Source organism: Gallinula chloropus, assembly GCF_964237585.1.
Source record: "Gallinula chloropus genome assembly, contig: HAP1_SCAFFOLD_421, whole genome shotgun sequence".
In the NCBI taxonomy this organism is placed as follows: Eukaryota; Metazoa; Chordata; class Aves; order Gruiformes; family Rallidae; genus Gallinula; species Gallinula chloropus.
The window spans coordinates 29,372-46,662 of record NW_028168249.1 but is presented as its reverse complement, the minus strand read 5'-3'; the positions used below and the strand labels follow the sequence as shown (position 1 = coordinate 46,662).

The 17,291-nt window shown below is 66.1% G+C and overlaps 2 protein-coding genes across 2 annotated transcripts; both read left to right on the top strand.

The window, feature by feature from the left end:
* Nucleotides 1–1,458: 1,458 nt before the first annotated feature.
* LOC311204664 (uncharacterized protein) lies at nucleotides 1,459–8,985 on the top strand. The gene is made up of 5 exons (XM_084281059.1): nucleotides 1,459–1,492; nucleotides 2,627–2,760; nucleotides 3,076–3,189; nucleotides 7,795–7,970; nucleotides 8,883–8,985. Exons 2-4 carry the CDS (start codon nucleotides 2,674–2,676, stop codon nucleotides 7,963–7,965), a joined length of 372 nt encoding a protein of 123 aa, XP_084137185.1. The 5' UTR covers nucleotides 1,459–1,492; nucleotides 2,627–2,673; the 3' UTR covers nucleotides 7,966–7,970; nucleotides 8,883–8,985.
* Nucleotides 8,986–9,841: 856 nt separating this feature from the next.
* On the top strand, nucleotides 9,842–17,060 carry SFTPB (surfactant protein B; the record flags this gene model as incomplete). Its single annotated transcript, XM_084281062.1, has 8 exons — nucleotides 9,842–9,908; nucleotides 11,292–11,422; nucleotides 11,673–11,741; nucleotides 13,300–13,425; nucleotides 14,802–14,900; nucleotides 14,982–15,329; nucleotides 16,843–16,932; nucleotides 17,025–17,060. The coding sequence occupies 8 exons, from the start codon at nucleotides 9,842–9,844 to the stop codon at nucleotides 17,058–17,060; spliced, it is 966 nt and encodes a 321-aa protein (XP_084137188.1).
* Nucleotides 17,061–17,291: the final 231 nt, after the last annotated feature.

The following is a 17,291-nucleotide window of genomic DNA, read 5'->3' as shown; positions in this document are numbered from 1 at the left end:
CTGCCCCCCCCATCCCCTTGTCCCCATGTCCCCATCCCTGCCCCCCCATCCCCGTGTCCCCATCCCTGCCCCCCCATCCCCTTGTCCCCATGTCCCCATCCCTGCCCCCCCATCCCCGTGTCCCCATCCCTGCCCCCCATCCCCGTGTCCCCATCCCTGCCCCCCCATCCCCTTGTCCTGTGTCCCCATCCCTGCCCCCCCATCCCCTTGTCCTGTGTCCCCATCCCTGCCCCCCCATCCCCTTGTCCCCATCCCTGCCCCCCCCATCCCCTTGTCCTGTGTCCCCATCCCTGCCCCCCCATCCCCTTGTCCCCATCCCTGCCCCCCCCATCCCCATGTCCCCATCCCTGCCCCCCATCCCCTTGTCCCATGTCCCCATCCCTTCCCCCCCCATCCCCTTGTCCCCATCCCTGCCCCCCCATCCCCTTGTCCCGTGTCCCCATCCCTGCCATCCCTGCCCCCCATCCCCTTGTCCCCATGTCCCCATCCCTGCCCCCCATCCCCTTGCCCCATGTCCCCATCCCTGCCCCCCCATCCCCTTGTCCCCATCCCTGCCCCCCATCCCCTTGCCCCATGTCCCCATCCCTGCCCCCCATCCCCTTGTCCCATCCCTGCCCCCCCATCCCCTTGCCCCATGTCCCCATCCCTGCCCCCCATCCCCTTGTCCCCATCCCTGCCCCCCCATCCCCTTGCCCCATGTCCCCATCCCTGCCCCCCCATCCCCTTGTCCCCATCCCTGCCCCCCATCCCCTTGCCCCTTGTCCCCATCCCTGCCCCCCCATCCCCTTGTCCCCATCCCTGCCCCCCCATCCCCTTGCCCCATGTCCCCATCCCTGCCCCCCCATCCCCTTGTCCCCATCCCTGCCCCCCATCCCCTTGCCCCTTGTCCCCATCCTGCCCCCCCATCCCCTTGTCCCCATCCCTGCCCCCCCATCCCCTTGCCCTTGTCCCCATCCCTGCCCCCCCATCCCTTGTCCCCATCCCTGCCCCCCATCCCCTTGTCCTGTGTCCCCATCCCTGCCCCCATCCCCTTGTCCCCATCCCTGCCCCCCCATCCCCTTGTCCCGTGTCCCCATCCCTGCCCCCCCATCCCCTTGTCCCCATCCCTGCCCCCCCATCCCCTTGTCCTGTGTCCCCATCCTGCCCCCCATCCCCTTGTCCCCATCCCTGCCCCCCCATCCCCTTGTCCCGTGTCCCCATCCCTGCCCCCCCATCCCCTTGTCCCCATCCCTGCCCCCCCATCCCCTTGTCCCCATGTCCCCATCCCTTCCCCCCCCTGCAGACGTGACCCGGGTCACCCCCCCCCCGGATGCCTGTGGCCCTTGGTGCCCCCACCCCCACCCCCCCACTGCAGCTGCCATGGTTTTGGGGGGGGCCCTTCCTGTCAGTCGAGGTGCCACCCCGCCCTGTGGGGACATAAAGGGCCCCCCCAGGGGCTCGGGCCCGGCAGCCATGGCCCCACTGCTGCTGCTGCTGCTCACTGGTGCCACTGGTGGGGACCCCACTGGGATGGGGAGGGGGGGGGAGGACACTGCGGGGGGGGGACAGGGCTGTGAGGACATGGATGGGGCTTTGGTGGGGGGGGACATGGGGGGGACAGGGGCAGGATGTGGGCAGGGGAAGGGGAATTGGGATATTGGGGGGGACAGGACATGGATGGGGCCGTGGGGCTTTGGTGGGGGGGGACATGGGGGGACAGGGGCAGGATGTGGGAAGGGGAAGGGGAATTGGGATATTGGGGGGACAGGACATGGATGGGGCCGTGGGGCTTTGGTGGGGGGGGACATGGGGGGACAGGGGCAGGATGTGGGCAGGGGAAGGGGAATTGGGATATTGGGGGGGTCAGGACATGGATGGGGCCGTGGGGCTTTGGTGGGGGGGGACATGGGGGGACAGGGGCAGGATGTGGGAAGGGGAAGGGGAATTGGGATATTGGGGGGACAGGACATGGATGGGGCCGTGGGGCTTTGGTGGGGGGGGACATGGGGGGACAGGGGCAGGATGTGGGGCAGGGGAAGGGGAATTGGGATATTGGGGGGGGCAGGGACATGGATGGGGCCGTGGGGCTTTGGGGGGGGGGGACATGGGGGGACAGGGGCAGGATGTGGGAAGGGGAAGGGGAATTGGGATATTGGGGGGTCAGGACATGGATGGGGCCGTGGGGCTTTGGTGGGGGGGGACATGGGGGGACAGGGGCAGGATGTGGGGCAGGGGAAGGGGAATTGGGATATTGGGGGGGGCAGGGACATGGATGGGGCCGTGGGGCTTTGGGGGGGGGGACGTGGCAGGATGTGGGAAGGGGAATTGGGATATTGGGGGGACAGGACATGGATGGGGCCGTGGGGCTTTGGTGGGGGGGGGACATGGGGGGACAGGGGCAGGATGTGGGAAGGGGAAGGGGAATTGGGATTTTGGGAGACACAGGACATGGGGGGGGCGTGGGGGGGTCAGGACATGAGGGGGACATGTGGCTGAGGTGGGGCAGGGCCACGGGGACCCCGGGTGCTGGGGACATGGGGGTGGAGGAGGGGTTGGGGTGCTGGGTGGGGGATGGGGCTGTGGGGCAGGAGTTGGGGGCCGGGGGGGGGGAGTGTGGGGATGGGTCCCCTGACGCTGCACTGGCCAGGTCTGCTGGTGGGGGGGGCTGAGGGGCCCCCCCCGGGCCCCCAGCTGATGGGGGCTGGGGGTCCCTGGCTGGACGCCTCGGGGGAGCAGGATGACACCACGGACGGGCTCTGGCTGAGTGGCGATGACATCCTGGTGAGGAGATGGGGGGTGTGAGGGGCTGGGGGTGGGGGGCACCCACGGAGGGGTGGGGGGCACCCATGGGGCACCGGGCAGGTACTGGGGGTACCCATGGTGGGGACTCATCAGGTACTGGGTGGGCACAGAGGGAGGACCTGGGGGGGCTCTGGTGGGTATTTATGGGGGGGCTGGGCAGGGATTGGAGGGGGCACTGGGGGTGGCACCTGTGGGACCCTCAAGAGAGGGACTGGGATGACACTGGGCGGGCACTGGGCTGGTGTTGTGGGGGCACTGGTGGGCACTGGTGGGTGCTGAGAGCCCGGTGTGCAGAGCGGGGACGGGGATGTGGACATGGATGGGGTGTCCCCCAGCATCCTGCGCTGCTTCATCTGCAAGCGGGTGGTCAAGGCGCTCAGGAAGATCACAGTTGACCCCAACAGCAAGGTAAGAAGGGGGGGGGACACTCCCACACTGCCCTGGTGACAGTGCCACACTGCCCTGGTGACAGTGCCACACTGCTCTGGTGACAGTGCCACTCTGCCCTGGTGACACTGCCACGCTGCCCTCCCCGTGATGCCCCCTGTGCAAAGCCCCAGTGCAGGCTGACCTGCCCTGTGCAAAGCCCCATATGAAGCCCCCAGTGTAAAGCCCCCCCCCCCCCGTGTGACCCCCCCCCAACCCCTGTGTGAAGCCCCCCTGCAATGCCCTGCTGCAAGCTGACCTCCCCTGTGCAAAGCCCCTGTGCAAAGCCCCCCATGTGAAGCCCCCCATGTGAAGCCCCCCCATGTGAAGCCCCCGTGTGAAGCCCCCCATGTGAAGCCCCCCATGTGAAGCCCCTGTGTAAAGCCCCTGTGCAAAGTCCCCCATGTGAAGCCCCCATGTGAAGCCCCCCCCATGTGAAGCCCCCCCATGTGAAGCCCCTGTGCAAAGCCCCCCATGTGAAGCCCCCATGTGAAACCCCCATGTGAAGCCCCCCCATGTGAAGCCCCCCATGTGAAGCCCCTGTGTGAAGCCCCCCATGTGAAGCCCCCCATGTGAAGCCCCTGTGTGAAGCCCCCCATGTGAAGCCCCCATGTGAAGCCCCCCCATGTGAAGCCCCCGTGCAAAGCCCCCCATGTGAAGCCCCCATGTGAAGTCCCCCCCCCATGTGAAGCCCCCGTGCAAAGCCCCCCATGTGAAGACCCCCCCATGTGAAGCCCCCATGCAAAGCCCCCCATGTGAAGCCCCCCCCATGTGAAGCCCCTGTGCAAAGCCCCCCGTGTGAAGCCCCCCCCATGTGAAGCCCCTGTGCAAAGCCCCCCATGTGAAGCCCCCCATGTGAAGCCCCCGTGCAAAGCCCCTATGTGAAGCCCCTGTGCAAAGCCCCCCATGTGAAGCCCCCCAGTGAAGCCCCCATGCAAAGCCCCCAGTGTGAAGCCCCCCCTGTGTGAAGCCCCCCTGCAATGCCCTGCTGCAAGCTGCCCTCCCCCATGCAATGCCCCCCTGCTGTACCCCGTGTGAAGCCCCCCCATGTGAAGCCCCCCTGCAATGCCCCCGTGCCACAGCCTGGTGTAAGCTGACCTCCCCCATGCAACCCCCCCATGTGAACCCCCATGTGAACCCCCATGTGGAAAACTCAGAGAACAAGGGATGGATGAGAGGACAGTGAGGTGGGTTGGGAACTGGCTGTTGGACCGAGCCCAGAGGGTGTTGATCAGTGGAACAGAGTCTGGCTGGAGACCTGTGACTCGTGGTGTTCCCCAGGGCTTGGTGTTGGGTCCAGTCCTGTTTAATATCTTCATTGACAACCTTGATGAGGGAACAGCATCCACCCTCAGCAAGTACCTGATGATCCAGAGCTGGGAGGAGTGGCTGACAGGCAGGACACTGCGCTGCCATCCAGAGAGACCTGGACAGGCTGGAGAGCTGGGCAGGGAGAGACCAGATGGGGTTCAACAAAAGCAAGTGGAGAGTCTGGCACCTGGGGAGGAAATAACTGCTGGAATCAGGACAGGCTGGGGGTGACCTGCTGGAGAAAAGCTCAGTGGAGAAGGACCTGGGGGTGCTGGTGGGTGACAGGGTGGCCATGAGCCAGCAGTGTGCCCTGGGGGCTGAGAGAGACAATGGGATCCTGGGGGCATCAGGAGGAGTGTGGCCAGCAGGTCACAGGAGGGGATCCTCCCCCTCTGCTCTGCCCTGCTCAGGTCCCACCTGGAGTGTTGTGGCCAGTTCTGGGCTCCCTGGGATCAAACAGACAGGGATCTCCTGGAGAGAGTCCAGAGGAGGACAGAGAGATGCTGAAGGGCCTGGAGCATCTCCCCTGGGAGGAAAGGCTGAGGGAGCTGGGGCTGTTCAGCCTGGAGAGGAGAAGACTAAGGGGGAACCTAATTAAAGTCTATAATTATCTTAAGCAGGGGATGCAGGGGGACATGGGCAGCCCCTTTTCAGTGTCTGTGGGGACAGGACAAGGGTGATGGGCTCAAGTTGGAGCACAGGGAGTTCCACAGCAATCTGGGGAAGAACTTTTCCTCAGTGAGGGTGAGGGAGCCCTGGGACAGGCTGCCCAGGGGGTGTGGAGTCTCCTTCTCTGGAGAGATTCCAGCCCCATCTGGATGCCTATCTATGTAATATGAGACAGGGAGCTGCTTTGGCAGGGGGGTTGGGCTCGATAATCTCTTGAGGTCCCTTCCAACCCCTACGATTCTGTGATTCTGTGATATGAACCCCCATATTGAACCCCCATGCGAACCCCCATGTGAACCCCCATATGAACCCCCATGTTGAACCCCCATGTGAACCCCCCTATGAACCCCATGTGAACCCCCATATGAACCCCCATGTGAACCCCCATATGAAACCCCCATGTGAACCCCTATGTGAACCCCCATATGAACCCCCCATAGGAACCCCCATGTGAACCCCCATATGAACCCCATGTGAACCCCATATGAACCCCATATATGACCCCATGTGAACCCCCATGTGAACCCCCATATGAACCCCCATGTAAACCCCCATATGAACCCCCATATGAACCCCCTATTAACCCCCATGTGAACCCCCCAAGTGAACCCCATGTGAACCCCCATGTGAACCCCATGTGAACCCCCATATGAACCCCCATGTGAACCCCCATGTGAACCCCCATGTGAACCCCACATGAACCCCATATGAACCCCCATATGAACCCCATATGAAACCCCCATGTGAACCCCCTATTAACCCCCATGTGAACCCCCCAAGTGAACCCCATGTGAACTCCATGTGAACCCCCTATTAACCCCCATGTGAACCCCCCAAGTGAACCCCATGTGAACCCCCATGTGAACCCCCATGTGAACCCCACATGAACCCCATATGAACCCCATATGAACCCCCATATGAACCCCCATGTGAACCCCTTATGAACCCCATATGAACCCCATATGAGCCCCATATGAACCCCATGTGAACCCCATATGAACCCGATATTAACCCCATATGAACCCCCATGAACCCCCATATGAACCCCTTATGAACCCCCATATGAACCCCCTGTGAACCCCATATGAACCCCTTATGAACCCAATATGAACCCCATATGAGCCCCATATGAACCCCCATATGAACCCCATGCGAACCCCCATATGAACCCCATGTGAACCCCCATGTGAACCCCTATGTGAACCCCCATATAAACCCCCCTATGAACCCCATGTGAACCCCTATGTGAACCCCATGTGAACCCCCATATGAACCCCCATGTGAACCCCCATGTGAACCCCCCATGTGAACTCCATGTGAACCCCCATGTGAACCCCCTATGAACCCCATGTGAACCCCCATATGAAACCCATGTGAACCCCCATGTGAAACCCCCATGTGAACCCCCATGTAAACCCCCCATGTGAACCCCCATGTGAACCCCCCATGCCAACCCCCCATGTGAACCCCAAATTGAACCCCCATATGAACCCCCCATGTGAACCCCCATGTGAACCCCCCATGCCAACCCCCCATGTGAACCCCAAATTGAACCCCCATATGAACCCCCTGTGTGAACCCCAGTTGAACCCCCATGTGAACCCCCCTATGAACCCCATGTGAACTCCCATGTGAACCCCCATATGAACCCCATATGAACCCCATGTGAACCCCCTATGAACCCCATGTGAACCCCATGTGAACCCTTATGTGAACCCCTTATGAACCCCCATGTGAACCCCAATGTGAACCCCTATGTGAACCCCTTATGAACCCCCATGTGAACCCCCATGTGAACCCCATATGAAACCCCCCATATGAACCCCCATCTGAACCCCATATGAACCCCCCATATGAACCCCATATGAACCCTATATGAACCCCCCATGTGAACCCCCATGTGAACCCCCAACGAACCCCCATATTAACCCCATACAAACCCCATATGAACCCCATATGAACCCCATGTGAACCCCCATGCGAACCCCCATATGAACCCCATACGAACCCCCCATGTGAACCCCATATGAACCCCATATGACCCCCATATGAACCCCATACGAACCCCTTATGAACCCCCATATAAACCCCATGTGAACCGCATATGACCCCCCATATGAACCCCCATATGAACCCCTTATGAACCCCATATGAACCCCTTATGAACCTCATATGAACCCCATATGAGCCCCATATGAACCCCCATATGAACCCCCATGCGAACCCCCATATGAACCCCATGTGAACCCCATATGAACCCCTTATGAACCCCCATATGAACCCCCATGTGAACCGCATATGAACCCCCATATGAACCCCCATATGAACCCCATGTGAACCCCATATGAACCCCATATGAGCCCTATATGTACCCCTATATGAACCCCCCATGTGAACCCCATATGAACCCCCATATGAACCCCATATGACCCCCATATGAACCCCCATATGAACCCCATGTGAACCCCATATGAACCCCATACGAACCCCCCATATGACCCCCATATGACCCCTATATGTACCCCCCATATGACCCCCATCCGAACCCCACACCGCCCCCCCCCCCCCGCCCCCCCCCCAGCTGCCGGGCGCTGAGGCGGGTGTCAGGCGGGGGTGGCCCGTGTCACCCACCGCATCTGCAGCCACCTCTGGTTCGCGGCCGGGCTGTGCCGCCAGCTGCTGCACCACGCCCTGGCCGCCATCGAGAGGGGCCTGCGGCACCACGAGGACCCCACCAACATCTGCACCCACCTGCACTGGTGCAGCGCCCAGCCCTGAGCCAGGTGACCCCCACACCCCACACCCCCCCTCAGCCCAGCACCCCGTGTCCCGGCCGCGCCCCACACTCGAGGGCTCTTGATGTGGGGCACGGCCCGCGGAGCATCAAAGCCCTGACGGGAAGGGGAAGGGGAGGGGGGGGGAAGGGGGGGGAAGGGGGGGCACCCATGGGTGCTGGCACGGGGAGGGAGGGGGGAGGGGATGTGGGGGGGGACGTGGGATAAGGGGATGTGGGGGTTGGGGGGGCTGTGGGGTAAGAAGGGGATGTGGGGGGACATGGGGTGCAGAGGGGATGTGGGGGGCAGGGGGTAAGGGGGATGGAGAGGGGTGGGGGGATGTGGGGGTACAGGGAGATGTGGGGTACAGGGGGATGTGGGGGGCAGGGGGATGTGGGAATGGGGGGACACCGTGTACAGAGGGGTTGTGGGGTCCTGGGGGCAGAGGGACACAGGGATGGGGGACAAGGGGGGATGTGGGGGGCATGGGGGAAGGGGGAATGAAGAGGGGTGGGGGAATGTGGGGGTACAGGGGGATGTGGGGTACAGGGGGACATGGGAATGGGGGGACACTGTGTACAGGGGGGTTGTGGGGTCCTGGGGGGAGGGGGATACAAGGATGGGGGGTAAGGGGGCACAGGGGGGGCAAGGGGGGATGTGGGGGGCATGGGATAAGGGGGGATGAAGAGGGGTGGGGGGATGTGGGGGTACAGGGGGATGTGGGAATGGGGGGGACACCGTGTACAGAAGGGTTGTGGGGTCCTGGGGGTAGGGGGGACACAGGGATGGGGGGCAAGGGGTCACAGGGGGGCAAGGGGGGATGTGGGGGCCATGGGGTACGGGGGGATGAAGAGGGGTGGGGGGATGTGGGGCATTGCACCCATAGCCCCCCCATCCCCGCTACCCCCTCTGTCTCCCCAGGCTGCAGCCAGCTCTGACGTCACCAGCGCCCCCCTGCCCGCGCCCCCCGCCCACCCCGTCCCTGGCCACCCCCTCCCGGCTCAATAAAGTCTCTGTCACTGCAGGAGCGGCACCGTGTCCTGGGGACCCCCATGGGTGGGGGGGGGCATGGGGGGGGGAGCACGAGGACGGGGGGGTGGGGCCAGATGGGGCACCCCAGGGTCAGGGGCACCTCACCAGCCAGGGACCCCCTGGGGTGCTGGGGGGGGCATTGGGGGCACCACACCAGCCAGGGACCCCCCCCAGGGTGCTGGGGGGGGCATTGGGGGCACCTCACCAGCCAGGGACCCCCCTGGGGGGCTGGGGGGGCATTGGGGGCACAGTGACACCCAGGGACCCCTGGGGGGTTGGGGTGGCACTGGGAGCACCACACCAGCCAGGGACCCCCCCAGGGTGCTTGGGGGGGGGCATTGGGGGCACAGTGACACCGAGGAACCCCCTCAGGGTGCTTGGGGGGGGCATTGGGGACACAGCGACACCCAGGGACCCCTCAGAGTGCTTGGGGGGGGCATTGGGGGCACCACACCAGCCAGGGACCCCTGGGGGGCTGGGGGGCATTGGGGGCACCACACCAGCCAGGGACCCCCTGGGGGGCTGGGGGGGCATTGGGGGCACAGCGACACCCAGGGACCCCTCAGGGTGCTTAGGGGGGGGCATTGGGGGCACAGCGACACCCAGGGACCCCTCAGGGTGCTTAGGGGGGGGCATTGGGGGCACCTCACCAGCCAGGGACCCCCCAGGTTGCTTGGGGGGGCACTGGGGGCACCTCACCAGCCAGGGACCCCCCAGGGGGGCTGGGGGGCAGGTCCTGGGTGTCCCCGTGGCCGGGGCACACGTGTCCCCGAGCGCTGGCGCCGTCCCAGCGGCCACCTCCCAGGGGCTATAAGAGGCCCCGGGGCTGGGCCCTGGCAGCACCCGCCATGGCATCGCCCCCGCCGGCACTGCTCCTCCTCCTCCTCCTCCTCGCCCTGCTCGGGGCACCCCCAGGTAGGGACCCTGCACCCCCAGTCTGGGCACCCCAGAGCTGAGCCCCTCCCAAAGCTGGGTGTAGTCCTAAAACTGGGTGCCCCCCACCCCCCAAACTGGGTGTTCCTCCCCAAAACTGGGTGTCCCCCTCAAAAATTGGGTGTCCCTCCAAAACTGGGTGTCCCCCAAAAAACTGGGTGTGTCCCCCCAAAACTCGGTGTCCCCCCAAAAACTGGGTGTCCCCCCCAAAACTGGGTGCCCCTCCAAAACTGGGTGCCCCCCCCCAAACTGGGTGTCCCCCCCAAAACTGGGTGCCCCTCCCCAAAACTGGGTGTCCCTCCCCAAAAGCTGGGTGTCCCCCAAAAAACTGGGTGCCCCTCCAAAACTGGGTGCCCCCCCCCAAAACTGGGTGTTCCTCCCCAAAACTGGGTGTCCCCCCCAAAACTGGGTGTCCCCCAAAACTGGGTGTCCCCCAAAAAACTGGGTGCCGCCCCCCAAACTGGGTGTCCCCCCAAAAGCTGGGTGCCCCTCCCCAAAACTGGGTGTTCCTCCCCAAAACTGGGTGCCCCCCCAAAAGCTGGGTGCCCCCCCAAAAGCTGGGTGGCCCCCCCCAAACTGGGTGCCCCCCCCAAAAACTGGGTGTCCCCCCAAAACTGGGTGTCCCCCAAAACTGGGTGTTCCTCCCCAAAACTGGGTGCCCCCCCAAAAAACTGGGTGCCCCTCCAAAACTGGGTGTCCCCCAAAAAACTGGATGCCCCCCCCAAAACTGGGTGTTCCTCCACAAAACTGGGTGTCCCCCTCAAAAACTGGGTGTCCCCCCCCAAAACTGGGTGCCCCTCCCCAAAACTGGGTGTCCCCCAAAAAACTGGGTGTGCCCCCCCCAAACTGGGTGTCCCCCAAAAAACTGGGTGCCCCCCCAAAAGCTGGGTGTCCCCCCAAAACTGGATGCCCCCCCAAAACTGGGTGCCCCCCCAAAACTGGGTGCCCTTCCAAAACTGGGTGCCCCCCCCCCAAAACTGGGTGCCCCCCCAAAACTGGGTGCCCTTCCAAAACTGGGTGCCCCCCCAAAAGCTGGGTGCCCCCCCCCCCAAAACTGGGTGCCCCCCCAAAAGCTGGGTGCCCCCCCCCCCAAAACTGGGTGCCCCCCCCCCCCAAAAGCGGGTGCCCCCCCCCCCCAAAAGCTGTGCGCTCCCCCAAACTGGGTGCCCCCTCATAGACCTGATGGTGGAGCAGGGGGGGTCCCTCCCCAAAGGGGTGTGAGGGGAACCCTTTGGGTGGGGGTGCCCCCAGGTTCCTCTGAGAGTCTTGGGTTAGGACACCATGGGGAGGGGTTCTTGGGATGAACCTGGAGACCCCCCCCCCCCCGGGAGGCCGGGGTGGGGGGTTACTGGGTGCTGACGGCAGCTGCAGGACTGGGGGAGCCGGGGGTGCCCTGCGGGGTCCCCCCCAGCGCCTGGTGCCAGAGCTTGGAGACAGCGCTGCGCTGCGGGGCCCTGGGGCGCTGTGCCCGCCACGCCTGGGCACCCCCCGACACGGTGAGCACCCCCAGCCCCCTACCACCCCCCCCCCAGCACCCCCCAGCACCTCCCAGCACCCCCCAGCCCTGGCACCCCCCAGCCCCCTGTGCCCCACACCCTTCCCCGTGTCCCCCACCTCCCTGTCCCACCCCCCCTTCGTACACCCCCCGTGTCCCCCACCCCCCCTATTCGTACACCCCCATGTCCCACACCCCCCCTATCCCCAAGTTGCCCCCCCCCAGATGTCCCTGTCCCCCCCCTTCCCCAGGACATCTGCGCTGACTGCCAGCAGGTCGTCACCATCCTCACCCGCATGGCCAACGAGTCGGCTGTCAAGGTGCTGGGGGCAGGGGGTGGGGGGGCACAGGGTGGGCATGGGGTGGGTATGGGGTGGGTGGGCTCAGGGTGGGCATGGGACAGGCATGGGGTGGGCACAGGGTGGGCATGGGGTGGGTATGGGGAGGGTGGGCTCAGGGTGGGCATGGGACAGGCATGGGGTGGGCACAGGGTGGGCATGGGGTGGGTATGGGGAGGGTGGGCTCAGGGTGGGCATGGGACAGGCATGGGGTGGGCACAGGGTGGGCATGGGGTGGGTATGGGGAGGGTGGACTCAGGGTGGGCACAATGTGGGCATGGGGTGGGCAGGGGTTGGGCAAGGGGTGGGTGGGCTCAGGGTGGGCACAGGGTGGGCATGGGGTGGGTGGGCATGATGTGGGCACGGTGGGGGCATGGGGTGGGCATGGGGTGGGCATGGGGGGTGGGCTCAGGGTGGGCACAGGGTGGGCATGGGGTGGGTATGGGGTGGGTGGGCTCAGGGTGGGCATGGGACAGGCATGGGGTGGGCAGGGGTTGGGTACAGGGTGGGTGGATGGGCATGGGGTGGACAAGGGTTGGGTATGGGGTGGGCGGGCTCGTGGTGGGCACAGGGTGGGCATGGGGTGGGCAATGGTTGGGTATGGGGTGGGTGGATGGGCATAGGGTGAGCAGGGGTTGGGTACGGGGTGGGTGGGCTCAGGGTGGGCACAGCAGGGGCAGGGGGTGGGTGGGGGTTGGGTATGGAATGGGTGGGCTCGGGGTGGGCACAGGGTGGGCATGGGGTGGGCTTGGGGTGGGCAGGGGGTGGGCACAGGGGGGGCAGGGGGTGGGTGGGCACAGGGTGGGCATGGGGTGGACAGGGGTTGGGTATGGGGTGGGTGGGCTCGGGGTGGGCACAGCAGGGGCAGGGGGTGGGTAGGGGTTGGGTATGGAATGGGTGGGATTGGGGTGGGCACGGTGTGGGCATGGGGTGGGCAGGCTCGGGGTGGGCAGGGGGTGGGCACAGGGTGGGCATGGGGTGGGCAGGGGATGGGCATGGGGTGAGTGGGCATGGTGTGGGCACAGGGTGGGCATGGGGTGGGTGGGCTCAGGGTGGGCATGGGACAGTCATGGGGTGGGCAGGGGTTGGGTACAGGGTGGGTGGATGGGCATTGGGTGGGCAGGGGTTGGGTACGGGGTGGGTGGGCTCAGGGTGGGCACAGGGTGGGCATGGGGTGAGTGGATGGGCATAGGGTGGGCAGTGGTTGGGTACGGGGTGGGTGGGCTGAGGGTGGGCACAGCAGGAGCAGGGGGTGGGTGGGGGTTGGGTATGGAATGGGTGGGCTCGGGGTGGGCACAATGTGGGCATGGGGTGGGCTTGGGGTGGGCAGGGGGTGGGTGGGCTCAGAGTGGGCATGGGACAGGCATGGGGCGGGCAGGGGGTGGGCACAGGGTGGGCATGGGGTGGGTAGGGGGTGGGTGGGCTCGGGGCGGGCACAGGGTGGGCAGGGGGTAGGTGGGCTCGGGGTGGGTATGGGGTGGGCACAGGGTGGGCTCGGGGTGGGCAGGGGGTGCCGGTGCCATGCTGGCTGTGGGCGCAGGTGGCTCTGGAGGGCTTCCTGCGGCGGGAGTGCGCGGCGCTGCCCGTGCCCACCATGGTGCCGCGGTGCCAGAGCCTGGTGCACGAGCTCTTCAGCCGCCTCCTCGCTGACCTCGAGGGGCACCTCGTGAGTGGGCACCCACGGGGTGCTGGGGCCAGAGAGGGCACCCCGGGGTCAGGGGCACCACACCAGCCAGGGACCCCCTGGGGTGCTGGGGGGAGGCACACTGGGGGCACAGTGACACCCGGGGACCCCCTAGGGTGCTGGGGGGGCATTGGGGGCACCACACCAACCAGGGGCCCCCTGGGGTGCTGGGGGGGCATTGGGCGCACAGTGACAGCTGGGGACCCCTCAGGGTGCTTAGGGGGAGGGGGGCATTGGGGGCACAGCGACACCCAGGGACCCCCCAGGGTGCTGAAGGGAGGGGGGAATTGGGGGCACCGCACCACCCAGGGACCCCCTGGAGTGCTGGGGAATTGGGGACACACCAACCAGGGACCCCCTAGGGTGCTGGGGAGGGGGACACTGGGGGCACAGCGACACCCAGGGACCCTTCAGGGTGCTTGGGGGGAGGAATTGGGGGCACCACACCAACCAGGGACCCCCGTGGGGTGCTGGGGAATTGGGGACACACCACCTAGGGCCCCCTGGGGTGCTGGGGGGGGGCACACTAGGGGCACAGTGACACCTGGGGACCCCTCAAGGTGCTTGGGGGGAGGAATTGGGGGCACCACACCAACCAGGGACCCCCTGGGGTGCTGGGGGTGCACTGGGGGCACAGCGACACCCAGGGGACCCCTCAGGGTGCTGGGGGGGCATTGGGGGCACAGTGACACCCAGGGACCCCTCAGGGTGCTTGGGGGGGTATTGGGGGCACCTCACCAGCCAGGGACAACCCAGGGTGCTGGGGGGGCATTGGGGACACAGCGACAGCTGGGGACCCCTCAGGGTGCTGGGGGGGTATTGGGGGCACAGCAACACCCGGGGGACCCCTCAGGGTGCTGAGGGGAGGGGGGAATTGGGGGCACCACACCAACCAGGGACCCCCTGGGGTGCTGGGGAATTGGGGACACACCACCCAGGGACCCCCTTGGGTGCTGGGGGGGTACACTGGGGGCACAGCGACACCCGGGGACCCCTCAGGGTGCTTGGGGGGGCATTGGGGGCACCTCACCAGCCAGGGACAACCCAGGGTGCTGGGGGGCATTGGGGGCACCACAGCAACCAGGGACCCCCATGGGGTGCTGGGGAATTGGGGACACACCAACTACCGACCCCCTGGGGTGCTGGGGGTGGGGAACTCCCCCCCAACCTGGGGTGCTGGGGTGGGGGGGGGGGTGGATGGTTGGGTGCACAGTACCACCCCGGTCCCCAGACACACAGAGCCCCACCTGGAGCCCCCAGCTGCTGGGGTTCCATCTGGGGTTCACGGGGGGTACTCAGCCCCACTGAGGTGACACAGGGGTGCTGGGTACCCCCCTTCCCCCCCCCCCCCCCCCCAGAAACCCTCAGCCATCTGCACCCACCTGGACCTGTGCCCAAGCGAACTGGGGGGGTCCCAGACCACATCCCCCCTGGCAGCGCTCAGCACCCACCTCCAGGTAACAGCAACACCTCAGGGGCTCAACCTGGCAGCCGCGGGGCTACTTCCCCACCATTAGGCTCCAGAGTGAACACCACCCCCTTGTCACCCTGGTTCTCAGGCCAGCGCCGCCCTGCCCATGCCGCTACCCCTGTGCTGGCTGTGCCGCACCTTCCTGGCACGGGCAGAGGCCGCGGTGCCCAAGGAGCAGCTGGCGGCGGCCGCGGCGCAGCTGTGCCGGGTGCTGCCCGTGGCGGTAACGGGCGCCTGCCAGTGCCTGGCGCAGCGCTACGCGGCGCTGGGGGTGGAGTGGGTGCTGGGGCGCCTGGGCCCCCGCCTGCTGTGCCGCCTGCTGCTCTCCTGCCGCCCCGAGGGGGCCTTGGGCCCCCCAGAACCCGCCGGTGATGCTCAGGGAACCCCCCGGATGGCCTGTGGTGGCAGCGCCATGGTGAGTTTGGGGGGTGGGGGTGGGGTGGGATAGGGCACCCAAGGGTGTCACATGGGGGTGTACCGCATCCTTGAGGGGGGGGGAGGGTGTCAGGGCACCTCAGGGGGGTGGGGATAGGGTGAGGTGGCCAAAAGGTGTCACAACACCCCCCCTGAAAGCAGCTGGGGCACCCAAGGGTGGCAGGTGTAGACCCCCTGGAAGTGGGGGCCACAGCCTGGATGCAGTGTGTCCCCCCCATATCCCTCCTCACCCCCCCAGCCCTCTGTAGCCCTACCCCCATGGCCCCCCACATCCCATGTACCCCACAACCCCTGTGCACCCTGTCAGCCCCCCATATCCCCACATCCCCTCTTGCCCCCCCGTGACCCCTTACCCCCCTGTGACCCCTTGCCCCCCATCCCTGTGCCCCCCTACCCCCAGGACCCCACAACCCCTCTGTACATGGTGTCCCCCCATTCCCATGTCCCCCTGTACCCCCACATCCCCCTTAGCCCCCATCCCCCCACCCCTCTTCATCCCCCCTTACCCCATGCCCCCCACATCCCCCCTTGCCCCCCTGTGCCCCCTTACCCCCCTGTGACCCCTTGGCCCCCATCCCTGTGTCCCCCTCCCCCCAGGACCCCACAACCCCTCTGTACACGGTGTCCTCCCATTCCCACATCCCCCTGTACCCCCACATCCCTGTTAGCCCCATATCCCCCCATCCCTCTTCATTCCCCCTTACCCCATGGCCCCCACATCCCCCCTTGCCCCCCCATGACCCCTTTTCCCCCCATGACCCCTTGCCCCCCATCCCTGTGTCCCCCTATCCCCAGGACCCCACAACCCCTCTGTACATGGTGTCCCCCCATTCCCATGTCCCCCTGTACCCCCACATCCCCTTGTACCCCCACATCCCCCCACCCCTCTTCCTTCCCCCTTCCCCCATGGCCCCCACATCCCCCCATGCCCCCCCCACATCCCCCCTTACCCCCCCATGACCCCTTGCCCCCCATCCTTGTGTCCCCCTACCCCCAGGACCCCACAACCCCTCTGTACACGGTGTCCCCCCATTCCCATGTCCCCCTCTACCCCCACATCCCCCTGTACCCCCACATCCCCCCACCCCTCTTCCTTCCCCCTTCCCCCATGGCCCCCACATCCCCCCATGCCCCCCCCACATCCCCCCTTGCCCCCCCATGACCCCTTGCCCCCCATCCCTGTGTCCCCCTCCCCCCAGGACCCCACAACCCCTCTGTACATGGTGTCCCCCCATTCCCATGTCCCCCTGTACCCCCACATCCCCCTGTACCCCCACATCCCCCCACCCCTCTTCATCCCCCCTTACCCCCTGCCCCCCACAACCCCTCTGCACCCCGTGTCCCCCCATGTCCCCTTACCCCACAGCCCCCCCAAATCCCCACATCCCCTTGCCTGGGGAGAGGTAGGGGAACCTTGTAACCCCCTGTGGGCCCTGGGGAGGGGTGAGGGAACCCTGTAACCCCCCCCTAAAGACCCCCCCCTCCCCCAGCAGGACCCCCCTGCGCTGTCTCCACACCCTGGACCCTGCACCCAGGGTCCCACCTACTGGTGCTCCAGCCCTGAGGCCGCCCACCGCTGCCAGGTGAGCTGGGGGGGGGACACAAAGGGGTGACTGGGGGGGGGGTCTGGCACCCATCTCCCCCACCCTCACCATCCCTCTCCCCTCTCCCCCAGGCCCTGCAGCACTGCCAGGAGCATGTCTGGGTGTAGGGGGTGGGCAAGAGGAGCCTCTGTCCCCCCACCCCAACTCCTAAAAATAAAGCTTGCCTCCTGTCCTGCCTCAGTTTCCCCGTTGTTTTGGGGTGCAGGGTGGGGTGCAGAGGGGGGTGGGGGTGCAGGGGGAGCTTTCTCAGGAAGCAGGAGGGTTATCACACCACCCAGAACCTGTGAGAACCACAACAACACCCCCCCCCAAGGCACCCCAAGAGGGAGGAGTGGGGG